General features: G+C 51.9%; 1 protein-coding gene across 2 annotated transcripts in view; it reads right to left on the reverse strand.

Annotated features, from left to right (window-relative positions):
- The window catches only part of ME2 (malic enzyme 2), a 42,639-nt gene that overhangs the window by 9,152 nt on the left and 6,128 nt on the right, over positions 1–27,359 (reverse strand). For both annotated transcript variants that reach the window (XR_008441285.1, XM_054003368.1), the window contains exons 2-14: positions 26,512–26,638; positions 13,289–13,422; positions 11,158–11,307; positions 10,476–10,551; positions 9,947–10,108; positions 9,337–9,440; positions 8,521–8,630; positions 8,314–8,411; positions 7,322–7,435; positions 7,116–7,230; positions 6,056–6,198; positions 1,198–1,300; positions 433–503 (exon numbers count right to left, since the gene is read on the reverse strand). Coding sequence is in view for 1 of the 2 variants with exons in the window: in XM_054003368.1 (XP_053859343.1) it covers positions 433–503; positions 1,198–1,300; positions 6,056–6,198; positions 7,116–7,230; positions 7,322–7,435; positions 8,314–8,411; positions 8,521–8,630; positions 9,337–9,440; positions 9,947–10,108; positions 10,476–10,551; positions 11,158–11,307; positions 13,289–13,422; positions 26,512–26,619 (1,488 nt within the window). In the remaining variant the exon portion in view is untranslated. The remainder of the gene's footprint in view (positions 1–432; positions 504–1,197; positions 1,301–6,055; positions 6,199–7,115; positions 7,231–7,321; positions 7,436–8,313; positions 8,412–8,520; positions 8,631–9,336; positions 9,441–9,946; positions 10,109–10,475; positions 10,552–11,157; positions 11,308–13,288; positions 13,423–26,511; positions 26,639–27,359) is intronic.

A 27,359-nucleotide genomic window follows, 5' to 3' on the forward strand; every position in this document is an offset into this window, starting at 1 on the left:
CAGTGCTCTTAGCACCAGAGTGCTCCCACAGCACTGGAGTGAGGCACTCGGGATCTCAACATTTTCCGTCTGAGGAAAATTTAGCAAAACGAGCTCTGGTATTTTGGGGGACGAATCCCCCACAGCCACAGAAAGCCCTGGCCACAGAGCCAGCTGCAGAACCCAGGGCAGGGCAGGGCAGGGCAGGAGGCAGCCCTGCTGCCACAGTACTTCACACAGGGACACACTTCCTACTCCATCACAACTGCAATGGAACCCAATTCTTGGCACAGCTTTGTCTGATCAAAACACCTTTTTTCCCCCCATTGTGGAGGGACAAGCCAACAGAAACCAAACAGGAAACCACTGTGTTTCACCAGGATTTGAGAGAAGTGCCCACCAGATCATCCCTGTCGTGTCAGAAGCCACAGCCTGCTCCGCTCCCAGACTTACCTTGGCAGCCTCCAGGAAAACCTTATCGCTGATGTGCCGGACGCTGCTGAGGATCACAGCCAGAGCCACGCCTGCAAGGAAATCACTGCCAGTCAGGGCCACATCACTTTAAAGGTGCAGCCTGCTGCAAGAAGCTGCCAGTCACCTCCGGCGTTACCCCTGAAAACCTTCCCGTAGCTTCCTGCACGTGCTGACAGAGCCCTGGCGTGGCTCGGGTCAAAGGCATCTCCAACCAGCCCCTGCCTCGGGCAGGGACAGCTTCCACACTCACAGCACTGCTGCCACGGGGGCAGCCACTGGCCACAGCCGGTGGCTTCCAGAAGGGGCTGGAGCTCTGCAGCGCAGGGAGGAAAGGGGAAGGCACAGAAACGCCCCCAGTGCTACTTTTCTACGCCCCTCGTGCAGATACAGCTTTAGGAACCATTAACTCTGAGAGTTATTAACACAACTTCCAAGTGCGTACCAACATCTGTTTTCTCCTTTCCTCCCCAAACAGCCAGCAGAACCACAACGCAGCAGCTCCCAAAGCCTTTAATAACACCCTTCTGTTTTCTCAGCAACATCCAGCTGGGTTTGCCCGCTGCGGATGCACGTGCCCCACATCCAGCCTGGACTGACTGTCTGTCATCCAGCCACTCATTTCTCCAAGCTCTCAACTGCTGGCAGCACCTCTGCACGCTGCTTCACTAACTGTGCCTCGTGCAGCAAGAAAAGGCGCAGGCAGCCCAGTCTTAGAGGTTAAACTGGGACAGTTTCATTTATTACCTGGAAAGATGTAAGCGTTGTTTCCTTGGCCTGGCTTGAAGGTCCTTCCATCCTTCAGAGTGACCAGCTCGAAGGGGCTGCCGCTGGCAAACAGGCATCGGCCCTGGGGGGAGGAAGGGTGGCTGCGGCGGCTGGGCAGGGCCAGAGCCTCGGAGCGGCCACCGGGAGCCAGGGACCAGCAGGGGACACCACCGGGGCACTGGCCAGCCCTGCTCCCAGGAGGGGACATGGAGCAATCATCAGCCCTGCTCTGAGGAGGGGACATGGGACACTGATCAGCCCTGCTCCAAGGAGGGGACATGAGGGGACATGGGGCACTGGTCAGCCCTGCTCCGAGGAGGGGACATGGAGCAATCATCAGCCCTGCTCTGAGGAGGGGACACTGGACACTGATCAGCCCTGCTCTGAGGGAGGGACATGAGGGGACATGGGGCACTGATCAGCCCTGCTCTGAGGGGACATGAGGGGACATGGGGCACTGATCAGCCCTGCTCTGAGGGGACATGGGACACTGATCAGCCCTGCTCTGAGGGAGGGACATGAGGGGACATGGGGCACTGATCAGCCCTGCTCTGAGGGGACATGAGGGGACATGGGGCACTGATCAGCCCTGCTCTGAGGGGGGGACATGAGGGGACATGGGGCACTGATCAGCCCTGCTCTGAGGGGACATGGGGCACTGATCAGCCCTGCTCTGAGGGGGGGACATGAGGGGACATGGGGCACTGGGCAGCCCTGCTCCCAGGAGGGGACATGGGGCACTTATCAGCCCTGCTCTGAGGGGACATGAGGGGACATGGGGCACTGATCAGCCCTGCTCTGAGGGGACATGGGGCACTGATCAGCCCTGCTCTGAGGGGGGGACATGAGGGGACATGGGGCACTGATCAGCCCTGCTCTGAGGGGGGGACATGAGGGGACATGGGGCACTGATCAGCCCTGCTCTGAGGGGGGGACATGAGGGGACATGGGACACTGGTCAGCCCTGCTCTGAGGGGACATGAGGGGACATGGAGCAATGATCAGCCCTGCTCTGAGGGGACATGGGGCACTGATCAGCCCTGCTCTGAGGGGGGGACATGAGGGGACATGGGGCACTGGTCAGACCTGCTCTGAGGGGACATGAGGGGACATGAGCAATGATCAGCCCTGCTCTGAGGAGGGGACATGGGGCACTGGCCAGCCCTGCTCCGAGGAGGGGACATGAGGGACTGACACACGAAGCCCTGCTGTGTTAACTCTTGCCAGCAGTGGTGTCACTGCAGTATTGCTGTGTTAACCCTTGCCACACCGCTGCAGTATTGCTGTGTTAACCCTTACCACACCACAGCCACAGGCCAGACCCGCAGGGACCCTGCAGACTCTTGAGTCGCGGCCACTGCCAGAGCAGGCTGGAGCGCAAGTGGGAATAAAAGATCACTTTGTTACTGGAGGGTGTGGGGGTAGAGGGAGGAGCTGCTGTGTCAGACTGCTGCTGCTGCTGAGAGCAATCAGAGCACTGAATAATGCCGTTTGCTTATCCTGCCTTTGGAAAGGATTTCAATTTGCACTAAATATCAAAACGTATCTGAGTGTGAACCACACCCTCTAGATAAATGGCCCTCTTCCCATTTAAAGCCACGGAAAGCAAAAAAATCTTGACTTTCTCTAGAGTAACAGGTTTGGGAACGTCAGTTTAAAGCCTTTAAGGCTCCCCAGGACTACTGTGTTTGAAATCAAATTACCGAAGAGGCTGAAGGCTCTGGAAATGTGTTTGGATGTCAGGGCATACCCGCGACAAGAGCCTTTTTGTGGAGGGAGCAAAGCAGATGGGTGCAGGAGAGGACAGGACCAAGAGACAAAGCAATTTAAGAGGCAGAGAAGCCCTCAGAAAACACAGGAGCCTCGACAGGCTTTTACAGGTGCCATCTAGTGGGACAAAAACGAGGAACGAAAGGTTTAGCGATGGTGGCTTTGTTTCTTGGTTGCCTTTGTGTAGCCTGAGATGTCACCCCAGCCCAGAATGAGGCTGTCCCCGAGGCCTGGGGACACACGGGGTGACAGCTCTGATCCCCAACAACCTGACAAACTGCATCAGCTATGTGACAAAGCAAGCGAAGCTGGAGATTTCCAGAGAACCACACAATAGTCAGGGCTCTGGAGTCCATTTCCTAGGTAATTACTGCATCTCGAAGGGAAAATACATTTTGAAGGGCAAGCTAAGGGCCCAGCTGAGGACGTTTCACAGAACCGAAGAGCTTGGTGAAAACAAACAGCTGGGCTGCAGGAAAGTTTAGAGAGACATAAACAGTACAGAATTTGTGAGGAAGGACTGGAACAAAACTACACCCGCTCGTCTACTGACCAGCAGTGCTAAATTGCCCAAATAACCCACGTGTACGAGCAACCAGGAACACGGAGAATCATTAACAAAAGAACACATGGATCCAATACAGGGGAAAAAAACCCCAAAGAGAGCCTCTGCCCCTGACAGGGACAGCTCCTTGGGGCTCAGCACTCAGCCATGGCAAAGTCAGCCTTAAAACTTCTCCTCATCCCCTGATATTCCCTAAGAAGTGCAAGCAAAAATCAGGCTGCTTCCCCTTCTAATTGTCCCCCTGGCCTCCTTCAGCTACAGACTGCAGCAGTTTTTTATATTTATTTATGCCGACTGAAGTCTTGGTTGCACAGCTAACTCCTGTTTACCTTCTATCCAAGATACTGGAATTTATATACTGAAACACTGCCCAGCTCACTGCTCTGGTTAATGCAAGGTATCGGAGAGATATTAAACCACCTTAATTGAAATGTGTGTCCAGTGCAGGAACGGAGCTGGGAAGGGGCTGGAGCCCCAGGAGAGGCTGAGGGAGCTGGGAAGGGGCTCAGCCTGGAGAAAAGGAGGCTCAGGGGGGACCTTGTGGCTCTGCACAGCTCCTGACAGGAGGGGACAGCCGGGGGGGTCGGGCTCTGCTCCAGGGAACAGGGACAGGAGGAGAGGGAATGGCCAGGGGAAGGGCAGGTTGGACAGCAGGGAAAATTTCTTCACCAAAAGGGCTGTCCAGCTCCGGGGCAGTGCTGGAGGCCCATCCCTGGAGGGATTTAAAAGCCATCTCCATGGGGCACATGGGGACACGGGACAGTGGTGGCCTTGGCAGTGCTGGGGAATGGCTGGACTCGATGGCCTTGGAAGGCTTTTCCAAACCAAATGATGCTACTGTTAAGAGGTAAGATCCAGACTTTGTCCAGAGGCTGCTGCTCCAGGGCTCCCCTCTGTGCTGCAGATCTCTGCAGCAGGAGTTCCCCGAGCTGCCGGCACCAGCAATGTGGCAGAGAGTCCCAGGGGTGTCGGATGGGGACAGCCGAGCGCCAGCCCGGCAGGGTGACGCCGCCAGGCTGGGGCTGTGATGCTGAGCGCCGCGGGCAGTGCGCGGCAGGAGCTCGGTGTGCAGCAGGAGACACGGCAAGGTCGGCACCCACCCCTTTCCACATGCCAGTCGCTTGATTTGGGACTGTATGAAGAGAGGAGAAATCGAGAAAGCATGAGCCCCGGAGCCTGCGGGCGGGCGCTGAGGCCAGCGCAGAGATCCCAGCAGCGGCAGGAGCGGCACCAGCAGCCAGCTCGGAGCCCTGCTGCGCCTGCCCCGCCGAGGCTGCCGGCTTGGCACAAAAACCTGTGCAGAACGAGGAGAAAGGACTGCCTTCGTGAAGGCTAAACCGAGGTCGGGACGAGACTGTGCAGAACGAGAAAGGACTGCCTTCATAAAGGCTAAACCGAGGTCGGGACGAGACTGTGCAGAACGAGGAGAAAGGACTGCCTTCATAAAGGCTAAACCGAGGTCGGGAAAAGACTGTGCAGAACGAGGAGAAAGGACTGCCTTCATAAAGGCTAAACCGAGGTGCTGCAGAGGTGATGGCAGAGCTACTAAGGAAAAACCAGCCCAAACCCCAAGCGCCGCCGGGCCCCGCAGGGTGCAGTGGCCCCGAGGGGAGGGTGGGAACCGGGTGTGTGTGTTCCTGGCTGACTCATTCCCGACGCCTGCTGCTGCCAAAACACAGACACACAGCTGCTGTGGCGGGGACAGGGGCCACCCCTGCCCGGGGACACGAGGGGACAGGGGCCACTCCTGCCCCAGGACACGAGGGGACAGGAGCCACTCCTGCCCGGTGACACAAGGGGACAGGGCCACCCTTGCCCGGTGACACGAAGGGACAGGGGCCACTCCTGCCTGGTGACACGAAGGGACAGGGGCCACTCCTGCCCAGTGACATAAGGGGACAGGGGCCACTCCTGCCTGGTGACACAAGGGCACAGGGGCCACTCCTGCCTGCAGACACGAGGGGACAGGGGCCAGCCCCCCCTGGGGACACGAGGGGACAGGGGCCACTCCTGCCCAGTGACACGAGGGCACAGGGGCCACTGCTGCCCGGGGACACAAGGAGGCAGAGGCCACCCTGCCTGGGGAGCACAGGGCCCCACGGGTCACTGCAGGACTGGGTGCAAGCCCAGCTCCTGCACGGCTGCGAGGGCATCACCTGCTCCAAGGACTCTGCTCAGCCACTACACCGCAAAGCCTGCACTGAGTCTCTGCTGCCAGGCCAGCACGCTTCATTAAAACACAAAATAATTACAAGGAGCGGTGAGAAACAAGAGCTGTTTGCTCAAAGCCATGTAACAGCTACTGCTGGTCATTCTCTTAAAAAAGCGGCAACAAGATTCAGGCTATTTTAAGCTTTGCAAAATGTTGCCACCTAAAAATGAAGCGCTTTTTCAAATCTGCCAGAAGGAGAGGGAGAGCTGTATTGTCAGACCGCTGAAGAAGCCCAAGCAATACCAGAACAATTCGAGTTCTGGTGCTCAGGCAGCCCCGAGCTCACACACCTCTGTTTCCGTGTAGGCCTCCTCTGCCGTGCACTCAGCCTTCACCGTGGGGTTGCTCAGTGCAAATATGATGGGTCGCTCGTTGATGGAAGCCATGGCTCTGAGCACCTCCTGCGAGAAGAGGCGCCCCGCCCCAGCAACTCCTGCGGGAGAGGGAAACACACACCACCAGAATAAACGCTGGCTGCCTCGGGGCACCGACAGACACCCCACACCCAGCTCAGCTGGCTGCCTCGGGGCACGGACAGCCACCCCACACCCAGCCCTCCAGCCTCCCAGCGGAGCAAAGCTCCTCCGGCAGCTGGAGATGGGGACCAGGCACTGCTCCTGGCTGGCTGACGCTCACGATTTCCACGGCAACATCTCCTGAGTGTGCTCCAGAAGCCTGCTGTTTCACACCACTTTTCGGTGTTGACGAGTACAAAGAGCACGGTCCTGGATAAGCAAGCGGGAATTGCAGGTGCTTTGTGGATGATTCATCCCGGCTGGGTGTTTGCTGTGCAATGCACACCTGACCCTGGTGCTCCTGACCACACCCGAACCCAGAGGTGCAAACACACAGCTAGGATGTATCTGTACAGCGGCCACAAGCTGCAGGGTACTCGGCCAAAAAACCCTCTCCTTTTCCAAATAAATCAACGTGCAGCCACAGCAGGAAATACCTGTAATCCGATCTGCTCTCTGCAGATGGCCAGAGCTGCAAATCAGTGCCTACAGATGTCAGTGACCTAAGAGGTGCTGGTCATCTGCAGCAGGGAACCTCTGCTTCCAGCTGTGCTGCTGGCAGAGTGTGACCACAGGAGGTGACTGGGGGACAGGAGGTCAGAAAACCCCCAGACAGCTCGAGTTAGGGAGCTCCTGTGGAAAACACAATGGCTGTGGCTGCTCTCTGTCACTAAGGGCACAAGGCTCAGAAGGAGCAGCACAGCTCAGTGTATTTTCAAGTAGAAAACTGACCTCACATTTCCACCAGCAGACGGCTGTCACCGAGCTTCCCAGAGCCCTGACGGCAAATTGAAGGCAGCCAAAAACCAAGTTATAGAAAAATAACCTCACCCACCGATGATAGCTGAAGGCCGGAGTACATTCACTGCCTCCACAAATGTCTTTGGTATGTGCTCTGGAGCCTGATGTGTGAATTGCTCCTGGTTGGAATCCACCTTCTGCTCTCGGCCCTGCAGGTAAAGCATTGGTTCCTCCTGTGAGGGGACGGGGAAGGCAGTGCTCACCTGTGCCGTGGGATTCCCAGGTGTGGTGAACCCCTACCTGGACCAGCAAGCCATGCTTGTCGAACATCCATATTCTCCTGGAGGCCTCCTCATAGGAAACGCCGCTTTCCATCATGGCCATGACAATGAGGTTGGCAATTCCCAGGGCGGCCTGGCGGATGAAAGGACTCGGGTTTGTGACAGGGTCACAGAAGATGTCTGCCATCAAAGCCCACCCCGCCCAGCATCCCCACAAAACCCCTCGGAGAGCCTGCTCTGAGACGCAGGAAGTGTTTCCCTGCGTGAGGCAGGCTCCTGGGACAGCAGCGACGCCCCTGCGGGCAGGATGAGAGGGGCAGCTCTCCCAGGTGCTGTGAGCCACGCCAGGGCAGCCCAGCCCGGCAGGGACAGAGGTGCTCAGAACCAACCCGAGCTGTGTGTGCCCTGTGCTCCCAAACCTGCCCTCCTGGCCGAGGCAGGGTTGCGCTGGCCCCCGTGCCCTCCCTGGCAGGGGAAATGAGGCACAGAGCAGGGCTCGGTGCAGCACCAGCCAATTACTGCCATCAGGGCCTTTCCCCAGATGGAGAACTTCTCAGATAATTAAGTCATTTTGTCAGCACCACAGGAGCAATTGTGCTGATGTACCGAGAAGCACAGGGCTGCTCCTGGCACTGCAGCACCAGTAACCGGTGCAGCGCTGCAAATTGAATCACCTTGCTGAGAAAAAACTCCCTGCACTTCCCTCCGGTGCTATAAAAACCAACAAGATGGTCTCTCTACACCGTGATTTTATGGTGAGTTTCCCTTCAAATACACACAAGTCCCTGGTGCTTTCTTCAAGGCCATGCAGGGAAATGAAAGATGTGAGTCCCTGCAAATGTTAAACACCTTTCACACGGTGTTGTTTAGGCAGAGTCCTTTCTGCTAATGCATTTCAGCTGGTCTTATACGAAAAGCTGTGCAAAGGAATTCAGGGAAGGCAAATCTCCACAATGAGAAAATACACATTTTAAATGTCTCTTGCTGCTCTGGGCCCTGAAGAGGACTCACCTCTCCCGCTCCAAGGAAGAGCACTTTCTGGTCTGTGAGTGGTTTCCCAGTGGCTTTCTGTGCTGCCAGCAGTCCTGCCAAGGCCACCGAGGCTGTCCCTGTGAGAGCAGAGCAAATCTGAGGGCAGCTGAGCACGTCTAGGTGGCAGGCTGCGGCTTTGGGAGGAGCTCCTGCACGGATATTCAGCAACACAAACGAAGGGTGTACCTTGGATGTCGTCGTTGAAGGTGCAGTACTTCTCTCTGTACTTCCTTAGGAACCGGAACGCATTGTGGTTTCCGAAGTCTTCAAACTGGATGAGCGTGTTCTGGCCGTACCTACGGGAGACGGCAAACACCCCCGTCACTGGAGGGAGGCAGAGGAGAGCAGCAGAGCCTGCCGAGCAGCAGAGCCTAATCCCTTATCTCTGGCGGCAGGCTGTCCTCAGGCAGAGCTCTGACTCCGTCCCGTGCCTAGTGACAGATAACGAGTTCTAGGTCACCGGCGGTGTCGCTCCAGGGACTTGCCCCAGCCCCCGGGTGGCTGCTTCAAGGACAGCGCGTTAGGGCTGCTCTGTGCACAGCGCTCCTGTGTAGGAACGTGCCCTTTGTTGATGGAGTAAACAAGTCACCCTTGGTGTCCTTAAAAAGGGAAAAAAGGCCCAGAAGTTTCTCTCCTCAGTCTGGTTAAAAGACGCCTCATAGGAATTTGGGGACTTCACCTCAAACTTAAGGATAGCCAATTGGACAGGAGCCAAAAGGTCCCACCTAAGCAATTCACTAGAAAAAGAAGAGAACAAAAGAAGTAATCGCCTTTGTGAAGTGTTTTAGCAGGAGCAAGAACCTCTTGCCCTGGCTCCGTTTTCCTTTGTAAAAAGCTTTGTTATTTTGCCTTTTATTGAAACTTTTTGTTTCCAACACTGTCACAGGAGCCATCCTGCCTCTTTATGCCACCTGAGGTAGCTGAGCTATCAAGGGTATAATGCTTATCTCTGAGAGCTTATGAGACCTGGCTCGAAGAGAAAAAGCATTACTCGTGTCCTACCTGTCTGTGATGGCCTCCATGAACTCGTCGATCAGGTCATCGTAGACCTGGGAGCGATCCCTCTTCTGGTACAGCCCCATGTAGAACGGATCCTTCAGGAGTGTCTGCAAACCGGGCAGAGCAGCGGGGTGAATCACCTCCCCAGGGCACGCCCAGCAGAGCTGGCAGGAGCACGCTCCACACCCTGTGAGATGCTGCGGCCACACAGCCCCAGCCTGCATCAACGTTCCCCTAATTTCAGCTGCCACTCGGGGCTGCTGATGGCTGCTCTTAAAACAGAACAAATCAATACTCTGAACAATAAACTGCTTTAATAGGTCTAATTCCCGTTTCCAGCTTCTTAAAAGTCAGGTCAAAACTGGCTGCCTATTTCGCAGTGTTCCAGCATTCCAATTACTTCCAGACGCACCCTTTCATGGACAAATCAATGGGAACTTTTAAATCTCTGTACAGTGAACGCCAAACCACTTACCCTTTGCATAAAATATTGCATAATTATATTTGCATAAAATATATAATTATCTCAAATGAAAGCGCTCGAAAAACGCCCCAGCTCTGTTATAGTATGGAATGTTTTCAAAAAGACGCCGTTTTTATAGGGGTAACTCACTGTGTTATCAGTCCCAACGTCGATGCACACAGGCAGGCATTTATCTGGGTGTATCCCTGCACAGGCTGTGTACAAACACAGCTTTCCCACTGGAATTCCCATCCCATACACGCCCAGGTCTCCAAGACCCAATATTCTTTCTCCATCAGTGACGACAACAGCCTGATGGAAAAGGAAAAAAAAAAAAAAAAAGCAGGTCAAATCACACATGATCACTGAAATTTATAAAGATTAGATCAATGGCACTTGTGTTTTCTTCCCAGGCGAAAACTAAGGTATGTTTGCACAGTCAAACGAAGAATGGATCATGAGGAATATTTTCCTCAACCCATAAACCTCACATGACTTTTAGGATGAAACCCTGATCTTCAAGATATGCATTACCTTCATTAGCTGCACTCTGCCATCATCACTAAATAGCCAAGAATGCATCACTTAATATTTATGTTTCCATCAAATACTAGTAAATATTAAAAGACTCAGCTGAGATGGAATAACAACTAGAAACTAAACCACACCGTGACAGTACCTTAACGTCATTCTCTGGCCAGTTGTTCACAATTGACCTTATGTGGCCTCTGTCTGAGATGGAAATAAATAATCCCCTGAAAGAAAAAAAAAAAAAAAAAAAAGAAAACAAAACAAAAATCACAAACCAGAAATATTTTGTGGGTGACAATCGGAAATTTCACCTTGCTTTTGTAAAACTAAATGCCAAACAGGACAAATTAAAATTCAAAGTTTTACACAACTTGACGTAAATCGCTCAAAGGACAATATCTGTTCCTGCCTGAGGAACCACCCCTCTGCAGCAGGGGTTGAGGGTGAGGTCCAGAAATCCCTTTCAATCTACACTGCCTTCCAGATGACACAGATCCTCAGAGCCACAGAAGGGACTCTGACAGCTGGGGAAATCCCTGCTGGAATTACAGAGCTGTGCGGCATCTAGGAAGAGCTGGAAACGGGGCTGAAGCCCCGCACTTGGGAGTATTTACACGACCCATGTCCATGTCTGCTTCCCAGTGCTCTGTTTCTCAGTATAAACCGTGTGCTGAGATTATATCTTAACAGACTTTTACTGCCCTGACGTGGGCACAAGGCCCGCGGTAGCTGCGCCCGGATGAAAACGACGCAGGCCGTTTGCAGAGCTCGGGCGAGAACGCAGAGGAAAGGACAACAAAAGCGGCAGCAAGGCGTGCTTGTGCCCTTACTTTGGTCTCCTGAAGATGTGCCCGTACTGGGAGCAGGCCAGGCCCACGGTTGGGGTGTACACGATGGGCATTAACCGCTCAATATCGTCCTGCAGCACCCTGTAGAACAGCTTCTCGTTCCTCTCCTGGATCCCCATGATGTAGATATACCTGCAATTAACCAGCACAAGGAAAAAGCGCCGCTTACCGCCTCCCGCTCCTGCTCGTCTCCTCGGGGAAGTGCCCTCCCTTCGAGTCAGGCTTGGAGCACCAAAGGGAATTTGGGGAGGGGCAGCAGCGGTGCTGAGAAGGTGAGACAGAGGCGCTGGGTGGGACACGCCGTGTGTGCCGACAAGGTAACAATGCACAAACGTGATTAAAGACAAGCCCAGGATTTGCTGCAGGAGGCAGCAGGGAGTCTCGGTACCCTCGTGTGAAAAATCCGTATTTTATGATTGGCTTTACGCAATAGTTACAATGAATATTGTATGTGTAACGTTGGAAAGTTATGCTGTATTAATTCTCTCAAGTGGTGTGTTGAATGTATTTTTGGGTTATAACACAATGTTAAAATAGAAACTATACTATGTAAGATGCTTTTTAACTAGCTCAAGAAAGAGATGAGATAATCGAGGAATTCTTCGCACAAGGATAACAATTACAGAAACCCCTACATTTTCCAGAGGAGAGGAGTTTATGGCTTTCCCTATCAACAGAAACGAACTTCTTCAAGCCTGACTTAGACTCGAAGGCGCCTGGGAATTAACAGAAACTTTTTGACAAATACCAGATGAATTTCTTGTTTTAAATAAAATATATGCATAATCATGAAGTGTTTTGTATATGCAACAAATATTTGCATATACAAATATTGCTTTTAAGGTTATTCCTTTGTTCACAAGGCATGCTTGTCGTGGCTTAAGTGCCCGAGAGCATCCGGACGTCCGTAACTCTTTGCTTTTTATTGTCTTGTGATTGTCCTAACTCTAAATTTTTATTACTCTAATTGTATTACTATTTTTATAACCATTTTATTATTATTAAACTTTAAAAATTTAAAAAACCAAGTGATTGGCGTTGTTCACACTTGGAAATAACCCCCTTTGGAAATAATTCTCCATCCAGAAGACGTGTCTCGTGAATCCCAACGCCAGCACACACGTGCAGCGAACTGGGCCCTGTCAGAAGGTTCATCCTGAAGGACTTACCTGGGTGCGTAAATTAAATCTGAATTTCTGCAAATTTCCCCACCAATTTACTGCGTATCAACCCACACTCAGTCCTGCTGACCCAAGGACATAAAGATAATGAATTAGCAATCTGCCTCAGCTGGGCACTCGGCCAATACAGATGACGCGACTGCTTTGGGCCAGCAAGTGACATGATGTGGATTTAAGAGCCACCTTTCAGTTCTGATGGGAACAAAAGAGCTTTGACGTGGTCCTGCGAGCCCCAAGCCACTCCAGTTCTCCTCCAGCCTGCAGGAGACTGTGTATTTTCACAGGCAGGGATACATAAAGATTGTGTGAAAACAGTAACGGGATGCTAAAAACACAGCACCCTAAAAATAAAACACAGCAAAATCCTTTGTGGTTCACCAAACCAGTGCGATAAGTAATAAAATATACAAAAAAACCCACACACATTGTGAGATTTAAAATTCTACTCTCGTAGTTCCTTTTCAGCAGTAACTACTGTATATGTTAAACACTGGTTGTGGTATCTCAAGTGCTCAGTTTACCTTCATTATCACACGTTTTTACAGATCGGGCTGAATGCCACCTCCTGTGCTCTAACAACCCGCCACTCCATCTTACATATCACAGAAATACGTGTGACAGCTTACAGGCAGGTTTGCAGCTTTGTTACTGACTTTCACACATTCTCTTTTGCTGTTTTATGAACATGGAATATTGGGAAAAAAAAAAAAAAAAAAAAAAAGGAAGAAAAAAAGCTTCCCAACCTCATGTGACCGCAGGATGAAAGCAGTTTTCTGTGCCAGCGTGAAAACAACACCCAAGAACTGAAAAACCCAGCGGAGGCACTAGAAACTTTGGTTACCCCCGCTCAGTATTTTCACATTTCCATCTTATTTCCAGCCCCAATATTCCCACTCACTCCCACCACAGGACAAGGCCGGAGCAGCGCTTACTTCTCCAAGGGGTCGGTCATTTTTGCCAAGTTCTTGTGGAAGCGTAAGGCTTGGATGTCTTGTGTCTCTATTTTGGGAGGTAGGAGTCCCTGCAGCCCAAGCATTTGTCGCTCGTGTAAGGTGAAGGCCATGCCCTGAAAACGAGAGGCGAGCAGCAATTATCAGTTCTTGCCCCAGGACCTCCCTGAAGCCATACACGGAATAAATAGACAGACCCCACACCCTGGGGTAGTTATGAGGTGGGTGTGTATGTCAGCGCCCGGCACAGGTGAGATCGCTCTCCAAAACTTGTGCCCCGAGCCTCAGTCTGACCCACACCTTTATTCTTTAAAGATGTTCCATATGCAATACACTGCACAACTTTCTCATGCATATTCAACCCCTGGCCCCGCCTGTCCTCGCCTCTCACGCTAAATGAGTCCCCGCCCTTCTGGGCACGCCTGGTTTGCCGTGGTGGTCGCACGGGGGTCTCTGGTGGTCCTGAGGCTGAAGATTTTGGTCTTCCTCATGGCTGAGCCTTTGAACTTTTCCTCTCTGCGCGTGCGCTTTTGGTCCTTTGGTGCTGATCTGAGTACGTCTGTCAGTCTTGATGGGCTTGGAGACAGAGGAGCTTCTTTATCTGGGTTCTTTGCCTCTTCTGGTATTGTTCTTTATGCAAGAAGCTCCAGAAATTTGCATCTTCTTATGCCATTTTTTACCAGGCAGAGGTTTCTTAAGTAAAAGGTTAAAATTCAACACATAACTCTACAAGCTAGATTATAAATGCTTAATTCATTTTGTTAACTTAACTCCAAAAATCTCAGTTTCATCCCTTTTCTAGGAGCTCTTCTGCTGCACCCTTCTCTCCAGCAGGGTCGGGGCGTGTTTGCCTTTCCTGGGGTTCTCCTCGCTTTTTGGGGCTATTCCTTTCCACCACAGCTTGCCCACATTGCCCAGACCTTGCCAGAGTTAATTTTTGCTCTGTGGAGCTGGGGAGCAGCAAAGAGGCGCTGCTGCAAACGGGTTAGAAGTGAAATAACAGCTGCTTTTTCAGCTGTTTCACCTGGGTCACCCAGGCTGGGCCCTACAGTCACAGACGGTAACACTCAGATTTTTACCTGAATTGCTGCATTTGCTGCTTTTTTCACTAATACAGACTGATGCCCCTGATGCCTTGAGTCGCCCTGATGCTTCTATTAAGGTCACAGTTCAACCCAAATACTTTAATTTTCACTTAGGGACGGATCTAATCCATTTGTCTACTACCAAAAAGTCTCATTGGTGGCAAATTAGAGGAGCTCAACTGCAAAAACTTCCCCCTCTTCTCCATTTGGGAGATGGAGAGTGGACAGAGGGTGGACACAGTTTAAATTTATTGTTAATTAAATACTCAACTGAACTGTCTCTCAGCCTTCAGATTCTTACTGCCAAGTGGAAAAAAAAAAAAAAAAAAGCCTTTCTAAGGTTTGCCTTATGCCTTGTAATTGCACTCCAAATTCCTCCTGCCATCAGAAAGGTCACAGAATCAGATGATCTTTGTGGAAGGGACCCACAAGGATCATCCATGTTCAACTCCTCAACTGACAAGGAAAAAAAAAAAAAAAATCAGTACTTTTCCACTTGACAGTAAAGGCATCAATTCAGATCAGAATACAAATATTTTTTCACCTCTGCTTGTGTGAGAACAGACTCTTCACAGGTATTTGTAGAACGCATTAACAATACCCATTAACAATAATTTCTGAAAAGGGTCCAGTTGTAGTGTAATTCATCTTACCTGGATAGTTTCTAAACAATACTCCTTAGAGAAAAAAATCCCATTATTAAAATAATTACTGTTTTTCTCTTTCCTACTTAGGTCACATTTAATACTGGTTGTTTTAATGACATTGACTAAAGCAGTCCACCTGCTTTTCTGTACTGATTCTACAGTAATAAAATACTTGAAGAGCTAGAAAGCAAGAAAAAAACAACCCAAACCCAAAAACTTCACTGTTTTGCCCTCTTGCAGAAAACTCCAAGTATTCAGCCCTAAAACGAATCTGTTTTTCTCTGTATTTATTTTCATGTCTGCCAACCTTTCATGTAATAGATTTGACTCTAAATACTGATTCCGATTTAACCTTTTACTACTAGGACAGCAGAGTTTTTCTACAACAAGTCAGGAGTCACTTGCAAACCACTGTTTTCTTTCCCAGTCTAATTGCTATTCCCTAGTATTCTTCCAATACTAAATACAAATACATTTCAGATGACAGTTCATTCTTCAAGTTTTTAACCTTGCTGCTGGCTTTTTTATTTTATCTTTTTTTTTTTCTTTTTTTTTTTTTTTTTTTTTGGTGGGGTGCAACAGTCACTTCAGCCACTTTAGTGGTACTTCTTCCCAAACACTGATCTGAATAATGCAACATTTCCACAAAGAACACAACCACGTAAACAGAGAGAAACTGACACGAGAGAAGAACCCGTGGAAACACGCTCAGGGTGCCACAGAGGCTCTTCCTGTGTTGCAAAGGGTTAGTTCCACTTCTGCATACTTCACAAGAGATATTAATTCTCTTTGGGCAGAAATGCATGCTCCGCACAAACTCCTCTCAGCTAACTTCCCTTTTCCCCAGCACCCCTTGGCTTGCTGCCATCAGCAGTTTAATACCTCTAAATGCAGTTAAATCCTTCCAAAAGCAGCCCTCTCCCAACACAAACTGCTTGCAGTGTGAGTGGCTGAGGCCCCAAGGCCGAGCACAGCTGGCAAATATTTGCAGCATGTTGACTGTTACTCTAGACACCACAGCAACAAAAACAGTGCCAAAATATTGACAGTGTCGAGAGGAAGAAGAGGAGGAAGGGAGGAAGAAGTTTCATCTCTGGTCAGCAAGGCCACTGGAGTTTACAGCCTGGGGAAGGAAGGCCAGGGTCCCCTCGGTGGTGCCACACCCGAGAGGAACACCTCACTACCAAAACCTAAATCCTCCCCTCCAGAAAGCCTCAGGTCCTGTAAAAACCTGTAAACACCTCACTACCAAAACCTACATCCTCCCCTCCAGAAAGCCTCAGGTCCTGTAAAAACCTGTAAACACCTCACTACCAAAACCTACATCCTCCCCTCCAGAAAGCCTCAGGTCCTGTAAAAACCTGTAAACACCTCACTACCAAAACCTAAATCCTCCCCTCCAGAAAGCCTCAGGTCCTGTAAAAACCTGTAAACACCTCACTACCAAAACCTACATCCTCCCCTCCAGAAAGCCTCAGGTCCTGTAAAAACCTGTAAACACCTCACTACCAAAACCTACATCCTCCCCTCCAGAAAGCCTCAGGTCCTGTAAAAACCTGTAAACACCTCACTACCAAAACCTAAATCCTCCCCTCCAGAAAGCCTCAGGTCCTGTAAAAACCTGTAAACACCTCACTACCAAAACCTACATCCTCCCCTCCAGAAAGCCTCAGGTCCTGTAAAAACCTGTAAACACCTCACTACCAAAACCTACATCCTCCCCTCCAGAAAGCCTCAGGTCCTGTAAAAACCTGTAAACACCTCACTACCAAAACCTAAATCCTCCCCTCCAGAAAGCCTCAGGTCCTGTAAAAACCTGTAAACACCTCACTACCAAAACCTAAATCCTCCCCTCCAGAAAGCCTCAGGTCCTGTAAAAACCTGTAAACACCTCACTACCAAAACCTACATCCTCCCCTCCAGAAAGCCTCAGGTCCTGTAAAAACCACGACTACCAGATTCATAATTTCCGTTAGCATGACACCGGAACGTGGCTTTTCCCAACTTCCCTGTAGAGTGGAACCTGTGCCCCCAATAATGCCCAGGAGCCCTGAGCTTAGCTCCAAGCAGAAGAGAGACCCATCCTTATTCAGTTTATTCACACTCTTTCCTGTCTGTAGGGAACCTGGCTGCTCAGTGTCTCCGGAGTTACAACACCATCAAAGAGGATGAATTTTTAAGTGACACTAAGTACTTTCAGCTGGTGATTTACATGACAATTACAACTTACCATAGTCAAAGATGCTTTAATTTCTGCCTAGGCCTAAATCAGCAATCAGAATGACATCAGCCTTCACACAGAAATTCAGTCCTTGCTCCAACTGGAACAGAACAAGTTTAGTCCAGAGCAGCAGGATAAAAAACCCTGAGTCCTTCTAACACTTGCAGTATTTTGTCCATGACCATGAGCTTGTTTTGGATTTGGATTCGGATGTGGATTTGGGATGGCCCACGCAGTATCTCCCAGGATGGAGCTGCAGTATCACACACGGGCACCCTTCCAGCTGCCCGTGACCACAGCCAGCCCTGGGACATCAGGGACACAGCCAGACACAGGACACGAGGGACACAGCCAGACATGGGACATGAGGGACACAGCCAGACACAGGACATGAGGGACACAGCCAGCCCTGGGACATGAGGGACACAGCCAGACACAGGACATCAGTGACACAGCCAGACACAGGACATCAGGGACACAGCCAGACACAGAACACGGAGGGACACAGCCACACACAGGACATGAGGGACACAGCCAGACACGGGACATGAGGGACACAGCCAGACACGGGACATCAGTGACACAGCCAGACACGGGACATCAGGGACACAGCCAGACACAGAACACGGAGGGACACAGCCACACACAGGACATGAGGGACACAGCCAGACACGGGACATGAGGGACACAGCCAGACACGGGACATGAGGGACACAGCCAGACACAGGACATCAGGGACACAGCCAGACACAGGACATCAGGGACACAGCCAGACACAGGACATGAGGGGACACAGCCAGACACAGGACATGAGGGACACAGCCAGACACAGGACATGAGGGACACAGCCAGACACAGGACATGAGGGACACAGCCACACACAGGACATCAGGGACACAGCCAGACACGGGACATGAGGGGACACAGCCAGACACAAGACATGAGGGACACAGCCAGACACAGGACATGAGTGACACAGCCAGACACAGGAATCAGTGACAGAGCCAGACACAGGACATCAGGGACACAGCCAGACACAGGACATGAGTGACACAGCCAGACACAGGACATCAGTGACACAGCCAGACACGGGACATGAGTGACACAGCCAGACACAGGAATCAGTGACAGAGCCAGACACAGGACATCAGGGACACAGCCAGACACAGGACATGAGTGACACAGCCAGACACAGGACATCAGTGACACAGCCAGACACGGGACATGAGTGACACAGCCAGACACAGGACATGAGTGACACAGCCAGACACAGGACATCAGGGACACAGCCAGACACGGGACACGAGGGACACGGCCAGACACAGGACATGAGGGACACAGCCAGACACAGGACATCAGGGACACAGCCAGACACAGGACATCAGGGACACAGCCAGACACAGGACATCAGGGACACAGCCAGACACGGGACATGAGGGACACAGCCAGACACAGGACATGAGGGACACAGCCAGACACAGGACATCAGGGACACAGCCAGACACAGGACATCAGGGACACAGCCAGACACGGGACATGAGGGACACAGCCAGACACAGGACATGAGGGACACAGCCAGACACAGGACATGAGGGACACAGCCAGACACAGGACATCAGGGACACAGCCAGACACAGGACATGAGGGACACAGCCAGACACAGGACATGAGGGGACACAGCCAGACACGGGACATGAGGGACACAGCCAGACACAGGACATGAGGGACACAGCCAGACACAGGACATGAGGGACACAGCCAGACACGGGACACGAGGGACACAGCCAGACACGGGACATGAGGGACACAGCCAGACACAGGACACGAGGGACACAGCCAGCCCTGGGACATGAGGGGATACAGACAGACACAGGACACGAGGGACACAGCCAGACACAGGACATGAGGGACACAGCCAGACACAGGACATGAGGGACACAGCCACACACAGGACATGAGGGGACACAGCCAGACACAGGACATGAGGGACACAGACAGACACAGGACATGAGGGACACAGCCAGACACAGGACATGAGGGACACAGCCAGACACGGGACATGAGGGACACAGCCAGACACAGGACATGAGGGACAGGGCCAGACACAGGACATGAGGGACACAGCCAGACACAGGACATGAGGGACACAGCCAGACACAGGACATGAGGGACACAGCCAGACACAGGACATCAGGGACACAGCCAGCCCTGGGACATGAGGGGATACAGACAGACACAGGACACGAGGGACACAGCCAGACACAGGACATCAGGGACACAGCCAGACACAGGACATCAGGGACACAGCCAGACACAGGACATGAGGGGACACAGCCAGACACAGGACATGAGGGACACAGCCAGACACAGGACATGAGGGACACAGCCAGACACGGGACATCAGGGACACAGCCAGACACAGGACATGAGGGGATACAGACAGACACAGGACATGAGGGACACAGCCAGACACGGGACATCAGGGACACAGCCAGACACAGGAATCAGTGACACAGCCAGACACAGGACATGAGGGACAGGGCCAGACACGGGACATCAGGGACACAGCCAGACACAGGAATCAGAGACACAGCCAGACACAGGACATGAGGGACACAGCCAGACACAGGACATCAGGGACACAGCCAGACACAGGACATGAGGGACACAGCCAGACACAGGACATCACGGGACACGGCCAGACACGGGACATGAGGGACACAGCCAGACACGGGACATGAGGGACACAGCCAGACACAGGACATGAGGGGACACGGCCAGACACAGGACACGAGGGACACAGCCACACACAGGACATGAGGGATACAGCCAGACACAGGACATGAGGGGACACGGCCAGACACAGGACATGAGGGACACAGCCACACACAGGACATCAGTGACACGGCCAGCCCCGGGACATCAGGGGCACTCAGCCCACGCAGCCGGCACCGCTGACTGCTCAAAGGCACAGTAAAGCCGCCCCTAAGGCCCAAAGTCCCCCAGCTTTCCCTGGGATTCAGTGCTAAAGTACTGCTGCAGTCTGGGATCTGTGTTTGCAGGCCGGGTGTCCTTTCCCCAGTTGCTGTGTGCTGACTTTCACTGCCATCAGCCTCCTTAATCCTCTTGTCAGCTCAGAACAAGCATGGGTCACCTCCAGGGCAGCAGAGACAAAGCAGGGAGCGCGTCCAGGAGGGAGCCCAGCACACCTCAAAGCCCACAGATTAATTAATTAATTAATTAATTAACACTCCACGGACAAATTCACTGCCACAAAAACAACCTGCTGCTGGGAGGGGGAATGAAAAAATGCTACCGGAGCGAAATGTTGATGCTATTTTAGTTTAGAAAGCTCACACTGAACAACCATGAACTTCAACCCACAAACTCTGGCACTGGGACTTCGCAGCAACTGGGCTCCATCACACAAAGCCCGTGCCGCTATAAATACCAGCACACACAAATTCTAGCTGCCTGCCTTGCATGGAGCAGCCTGGATGCTGCAAGCAGGATTTTTATAGCAGCACTGAGTAAGTAATTCTGAGAGGTTTCCAAGCAGAGAAGTAGTAGTGGCGGTAAGCCTTCCCCGCCCGCCGTCTTGCAGCCATATATATATGAGAGTGTACTTTTAACCAAACATAAGTGCTCTCATATACAGCAAAAACCCCATCCAGGCTCCTGACAAAGATGTACATACAGTTTATATACAGACACGCCACTGTTTGGAAAATCAGTTACTCGTGAGATTCAAAAAATGGTTTCCTTGTAACTCCTAGTAATTGTTAGAACAGATTCAGCAGTGGAGCACAGCCTTTGAAGCAGCATCATAAACATCTTGAAAATAAAGTAGATTTTATGTTGGATCGTGGGCTGCTCGTCTTGACTTTGCTCCCTTGGGGTAAACACAAAGTTCACTATTGCACAAGATGCCTCCACGGGAAATTAATAAAGTTCATTCATAAGAATCAAAGGTGTCTTTGCTATCTCTGCCAGAGAATAAAAGTTTATGAGAACAGAAAATCTCTCCTGATTTCTTTCCTCCTTCATTTTTAAACTGGATTCTGTCCCTTTATTCTCCCAGAGCAGCACAGTGTGTACCCTGGCGGGTGTGGCTGACACAGCGGGGCAACGCACTGTGACATAACCCGGATCCCCTCAGGTCTCCAGCCCTTTGAACACCTCCCTCTCTCTCTGCAGGCAGAGACGCCACCAGCTCGGGGACCCCTCTGCGAGGTGGAGCACTCCGCCACTCTGGCTGCTGACCCACGCTCAGCCAGCCCGCAGCTGGCTCCCTGGGACTTGCCGATGATGTGGAGCAGCTGGAAGCAGAAGAGGGGAAAAGGCAGGAGCAGAAAGCCTCCACTCCCTGCCAAGGAAGTGGCCCAGGCTCTCCTGGGTACATTTTCCACGGACACCACCAAGTCGTGAGCCCCGTGATTGCAATGGCATCCCCGGGGACATCTCTTTAAATTATTTTTCCAGCTGAGCAGATGCGGCTGCTCCTGCTCTCCTGAAGGGATTAGTCCCACAATAAACACCCCCAGGCAGTGCCCTTCCTCCATCCCCTACCCCCCAGCCCAGAGGTGCTGAGCAGAACACCTGGTCCAAGGTAAAGGAGGTTTGATACCCTCCCACCACCTTTGGCACCTGGTTACCGATTAAACAGCTCCACGTGCCCACATGTAATTCCTTCTGAAAGCACGCAGATCTCAGGGAAGCTGATAAAACCTGCAGGTGTGTGGCCACGCCAGCTCCATCCAGGAATCCCTCCAAACCACCTGGGCAGGACACAGAGCTGCGGTGGGATTTCTGGGCTGGGGGGTGTGTGCACATTTTCTGTCATTCTCCTGCCTTCTCGGGTCTTTCCTCCTGACTGATCACAAACTGACAGCAACACTTCAAGCACTGCACTCCTTAGCAATGATCACCACGTGCATTCCCTCCCCACATCCTGGTTATCCTGGTTTCCCCAGGAAGGCACAGGGACACTGTGTATTCCATGCCCTGGCTGCTCAACCCAGCTGGCTCTAAATCTAAAATGTATTAAAATAAATGAAATGTGTCAAATCCAGCATGGTGAGAATGGGCAGAGGAAAGGGAGCATCTGCTTTTACATCTTCAAGCTCATACAATCCTTTCTTTACACTCTCTTGTGCTATCCCATTTATTTTGTCAAAATAGCTTTGACTTTGGTTGGGTTTTTTCTGTTTATTTTTTATTCTGAATCGGAAATGTTCTGCTGGGTATTTCCCACAAGTCAGTGAGGTCATGTACAAGTCTGCTAAGAAAATAATCTCTATACGCAAAGGCGAATTTTTCACGGTTTTTGGCAGTCTTCTGGAAGCTGTGCATGAAAAGAAATTGGGCTGAAAAAGCTGTGAATGAACACATAAAACCGTGAGCAAAATATAAGAAGATGACCACCTGTATGAATGATATGACACTGGTAAAACTCCTCAGGATCAGTCTCGGATTATTAACCTGCCACCAGGGAATGTTTCTTCCACATTTATCACCTATTTCCATGCACATATCTGTTGCCATTTAAAAATGGCAATATAAATCCTAAAGATACCCACTGAAGCCAAAATTTTGAGAGGCGCTGTCAGTGCAGGAGGAGTTTTTGGACATCAGAAGGGATTTCCCCATGGAAAGGGAGGTCAGGAATTGGAACTGCCCAGGGAGGTGCTGGAGTGCCCATCCCTGGAGGTGTCCAAGGAAGGCCTGGACGTGGCACTGAGAGCTCTGGGCTGCATGACAAGGTGGGGATCGGGTGACAGCTTGGGAGGCTGGGAGGGCTTTTCCAACCTCAGGGATTCTGGGATTCTGTGATAACCTAACAATCCTGAGGAACAGAGTCACGGAAAACGGGGTTATGGAATCCACAGTACATAATACAATCACACCCTTCTCAAGAATACCAAAAATAACCAACTAAAATAACCAACTAAAGCACAGGAGGCGTCACCAACTATTCAGTCACAAATTTTCTGCAAGCCACAGAAAACAAACACACGGATAAAATTACAGGTCATGTATTCCCAGTGGAGACAAGAACACTCTGATGGCACTCCACGTGGCAGAACAGACATCACCAGTCAGGGATCTTGTCCTCGTGCATCACCTGTTCTGTGCTGGAATAACAAACCCTGCCCCAACAAATCCTTACCCTATCAGTAAGGATTTAACCGCCAGCACTAAACCACTGAGATTGTCCTAGCACTGCTCTAAGCAAGTTTAAAATGCTGCCTGGGCCCAGCAGGGACCTCCAGCGGAACAGAATGTCCTGAAGCCAATTACCTGCACTGGAAGCCCTGTCAGGGAGCAGGAGTCACACATCACAGAGCGCTCTGAGCAGAGGAGGACGCCACAACAGTTGCAGCAGGCTCTGTGGCTGCTGGCTGCAGCACTGAGGTGGCCCAGAGAGCTCACCGCCTCTTGGAGCCACCCCGACAACGAACACCTCAAATCCGGCCTTCAAACACAAAAACCCAAACCAGCTGGTGGCAGCTGCAGTGTCCACCTGCAACACGCAGCTAAGGGTGGGCGAGAAAAGAAAAACAATTGTTAACAGGAAAACCTACTCCAGTGGCAAAGAGCAACACATTAGTTTGCACAAGGGCGAGGGCTGGGTCCTGCCCCCGATGCTGTCCTTCTGTAGCTCTTGTTTTTGGGACACGTGCCTTAGGGGAAACCAACTGCTGCGAAGACTTGAGACAGGATGTAAAAATGAAATGTAATCAAGTAAAACGTGATAACCTCAACAAGCTGACAGCAAGAAATAACACCCTTTATCTGTTTCTGTACATAGATAATATATATATATATATCTATGCACACGTGAGGCACAAGGGGCAAAGTACTCGGTGTGTTTAATAAATCACTTATGTCTTTGCTGAATATCCAAAATGCATTTCCATACAGATACGGCATCCAGCAGTATCACTCAGTGAGCTTTCTGATCCATTCCAACAGGCGTCAGCAGGAAGGACAGGCTGATACAGCAGAGACAAACTAATGCAGAATGGGCTTCCCTCTCACCAGTGTAACTTGTTGGAGGCATTAAAAAATTCAAAAAATCAATTGCCATTAACCAGAAGCTCCCGACTCCCTTCTATTCCTCAAGAAACAAAATTGCATTGTGCTCAGTCCAGCTGAGAATTCCGTGGTTAAAAAAACCAAAAAAATGGAAGGACATTACCACTAGGAAAACAGTAAGAAATGACCTATTGTTCTCGTTTCTGAATGCTATTGAATAATCAGCATTTGGAAAAGCTTACAGGGGTTGAAGTAATTTCCACTGGCATGTCAAAGTCTTTAGAGCTCAGAAAGTCTCGAGACAATCTGATCTTGACAAATCACAGCCATCTACTCTTTTCTCCTTCCCTGACACAGCAATCTCAATTTCACTTCTGCAGTCAGCCAGTCTCTACCTTCCACAGTTCTCTCTCCCTCTTTTTAGGCAGCCTGGATTCATGCAGCACTGAGGCATCTTGCACTCTACTGTCCAGGGGGAAAGGGAAGGGTAAAATAACCCAGCCCCACTGCTCAGGAAATGCCCTGCCAGAGACAGGCAGATTTGCCACCTTTCTTGACCACTTGAGGCATCTTGGATCAGCCACCAAAAGCCCTCACCTGATTTCTTACCAGTTTTAACTTACATATTATAAGCTTCAAGATTCCCGAAGGCCACTACAACTCCAGTGGAAAAAAGAAAAAAAGAGGCTGAGGATGGGCTTGTGGAAACAGGAATAGTTGTGTGAATGCTACTTTCTTGTAAGTCTGCCTCAAAGCATGGAATTAACATGATATCTCTACCTCCCAGTTAGCTCCCACCAAGGTTTATTTTTAGATGCTCTTTCAGACTCCGCAGAGGGATGTTTCTTAGGTGATGTGGCTCAGCCCCAGTTCCCAGTGCCCCAGGAGAGGGCCAGGGCTAGGACAGAGAGGCTAACACTTCCTATGGTTAGCGGGCCCGAATTCAGAGTTAACTTTTGCAAACTCTGACATCAGACCCTGTTCCTGCCAAAGCTCTCCCTTGGCTCAGCCAGCCCCTCCTGCAGCCAGTGCCAGGCAGTGCCAGCAGCCCCTCCTGTGCCCGGGGCAGCACCGGCCGTGAGGACAGCAGCCAGGATGGCCAGAGCAGCCGGGATGGCCAGAGCAGCCGGGCTGGCCAGAGCAGCCGGGATGGCCAGAGCAGCCGGGATGGCCGGAGCAGCCGGGATGGCCAGAGCAGCCGGGATGGCCGGAGCAGCCGGGATGGCCGGAGCGGCCGGGATGGCCGGAGCGGCCGGGATGGCCGGAGCAGCCGGGATGGCCAGAGCAGCCGGGATGGCCAGAGCAGCCGGGATGGCCGGAGCAGCCGGGATGGCCAGAGCAGCCGGGCTGGCCAGAGCAGCCGGGATGGCCGGAGCAGCCGGGATGGCCAGAGCAGCCGGGATGGCCGGAGCAGCCGGGATGGCCAGAGCAGCCGGGATGGCCAGAGCAGCCGGGATGGCCGGAGCGGCCGGGATGGCCAGAGCAGCCGGGATGGCCGGAGCGGCCAGGATGGCCAGAGCAGCCGGGATGGCCAGAGCAGCCGGGATGGCCGGAGCAGCCGGGCTGGCCAGAGCAGCCAGGATGGCCGGAGCGGCCAGGATGGCCGGAGTGGCCGGGATGGCCGGAGCGGCCGGGATGGCCGGAGCGGTCAGGATGGCCAGAGCAGCCGGGATGGCCGGAGCAGCCTGGATGGCCAGAGCAGCCGGGATGGCCGGAGCGGTCAGGATGGCTGCAGCAGCAGCAGGTGCCACCAGCAGCCCTCACTCTGCAGGGGCAGGAACTGCTCCCTGCCTCGACACCCTGCTCAGGCTGCGTCCCCAGGACAAGGTGATGGGACTCTCAGCTGGACAGGACACACACCAGTCAGACAGCACAAACCCGCCAGCTGGACAGGACACACACACCAGCAGGACAGGACACACACACCAGCAGGACAGGACACACACACCAGAAGAACAGGACAGCCACACCAGCCAGACAGGACAGCCACACCAGCAGGACAGGACACACACACCAGCCGGACAGGACACACACACCAGCCAGACAGGACACACACACCAGCCAGACAGGACACACACACCAGCAGGACAGGACACACATACCAGCAGGACAGGACACACACACCAGCCAGACAGGACAGCCACACCAGCCAGACAGGACACACACACCAGCAGGACAGGACACACACACCAGAAGAACAGGACACACACCCACCTTGTTGGTGCGCGGGTTCAGCATGAGCGGCTTGCCCTTCTCCTTGGTGTGCAGGCTGCGCCGCGCCATCGCGCAGGGCGCCGCGGCCACGCGCAGTCGGGACAGCATCCTCCCTCCTCCGGAGCACCTGGCAAGGCAAAGGCAGCACTCAGGCACCTGACAGAGCCAGCAGGGCCCGTGGCCACACCCGCGGGCCGTCTGCTGCCACAGGGAAGCACAGGCAGCGTGAGACTCCTTGTAACACCGTAAAGCGAAAACACAAAAGCGCCTTGCGGCAGCCAGGAGGGGAAAAGGAAGGAAGGGTTTGGAATGCTGAGAGCACAGAGTGGAGGGAACACACAGGGCTCCTGACCGGAGCTGTCCCTCGGTGCTGCCTCACGCCATCCTGGCAGAGCAGAAACGGCAGCAGGGATTTTAGCTGCCCATGGTGACCCACGGAATGGGCAGCGGCACAAACGCCAGCCAGGACAGGGCAGCCTGGGCAGGTGCAGCCACAAAATCCCCACTGAGATCCTCTGGAGCTCTCCAACAATGAAATCTCTGGGCCTGGACAACACAGGAGAGAAACTGTGTCTGCCAGCGTATTAAAACTCTGCTACAACAAAACGTGGAATTAAAATGGCCAAAACCTCCACTGAACTGTGGTTTCAGGCTTAGATTTTTACAATTCCAAACTTTAAAAACAGAAAGTTTATTTTCAGAGAGAATATATCCTTTAAAATAAAGGATGTTTCCCTAAAAGAATTTAAGGTTGTTAGTATAACTCAAGTTCTGATCCTGACAGGTGTTAACAACTCTTGAACTCATTTTACTCCATTACTGATCACAAGCTCTTTGCAGAAGAAAAT

Source organism: Vidua macroura, chromosome Z (assembly GCF_024509145.1).
Source record: "Vidua macroura isolate BioBank_ID:100142 chromosome Z, ASM2450914v1, whole genome shotgun sequence".
In the NCBI taxonomy this organism is placed as follows: Eukaryota; Metazoa; Chordata; class Aves; order Passeriformes; family Viduidae; genus Vidua; species Vidua macroura.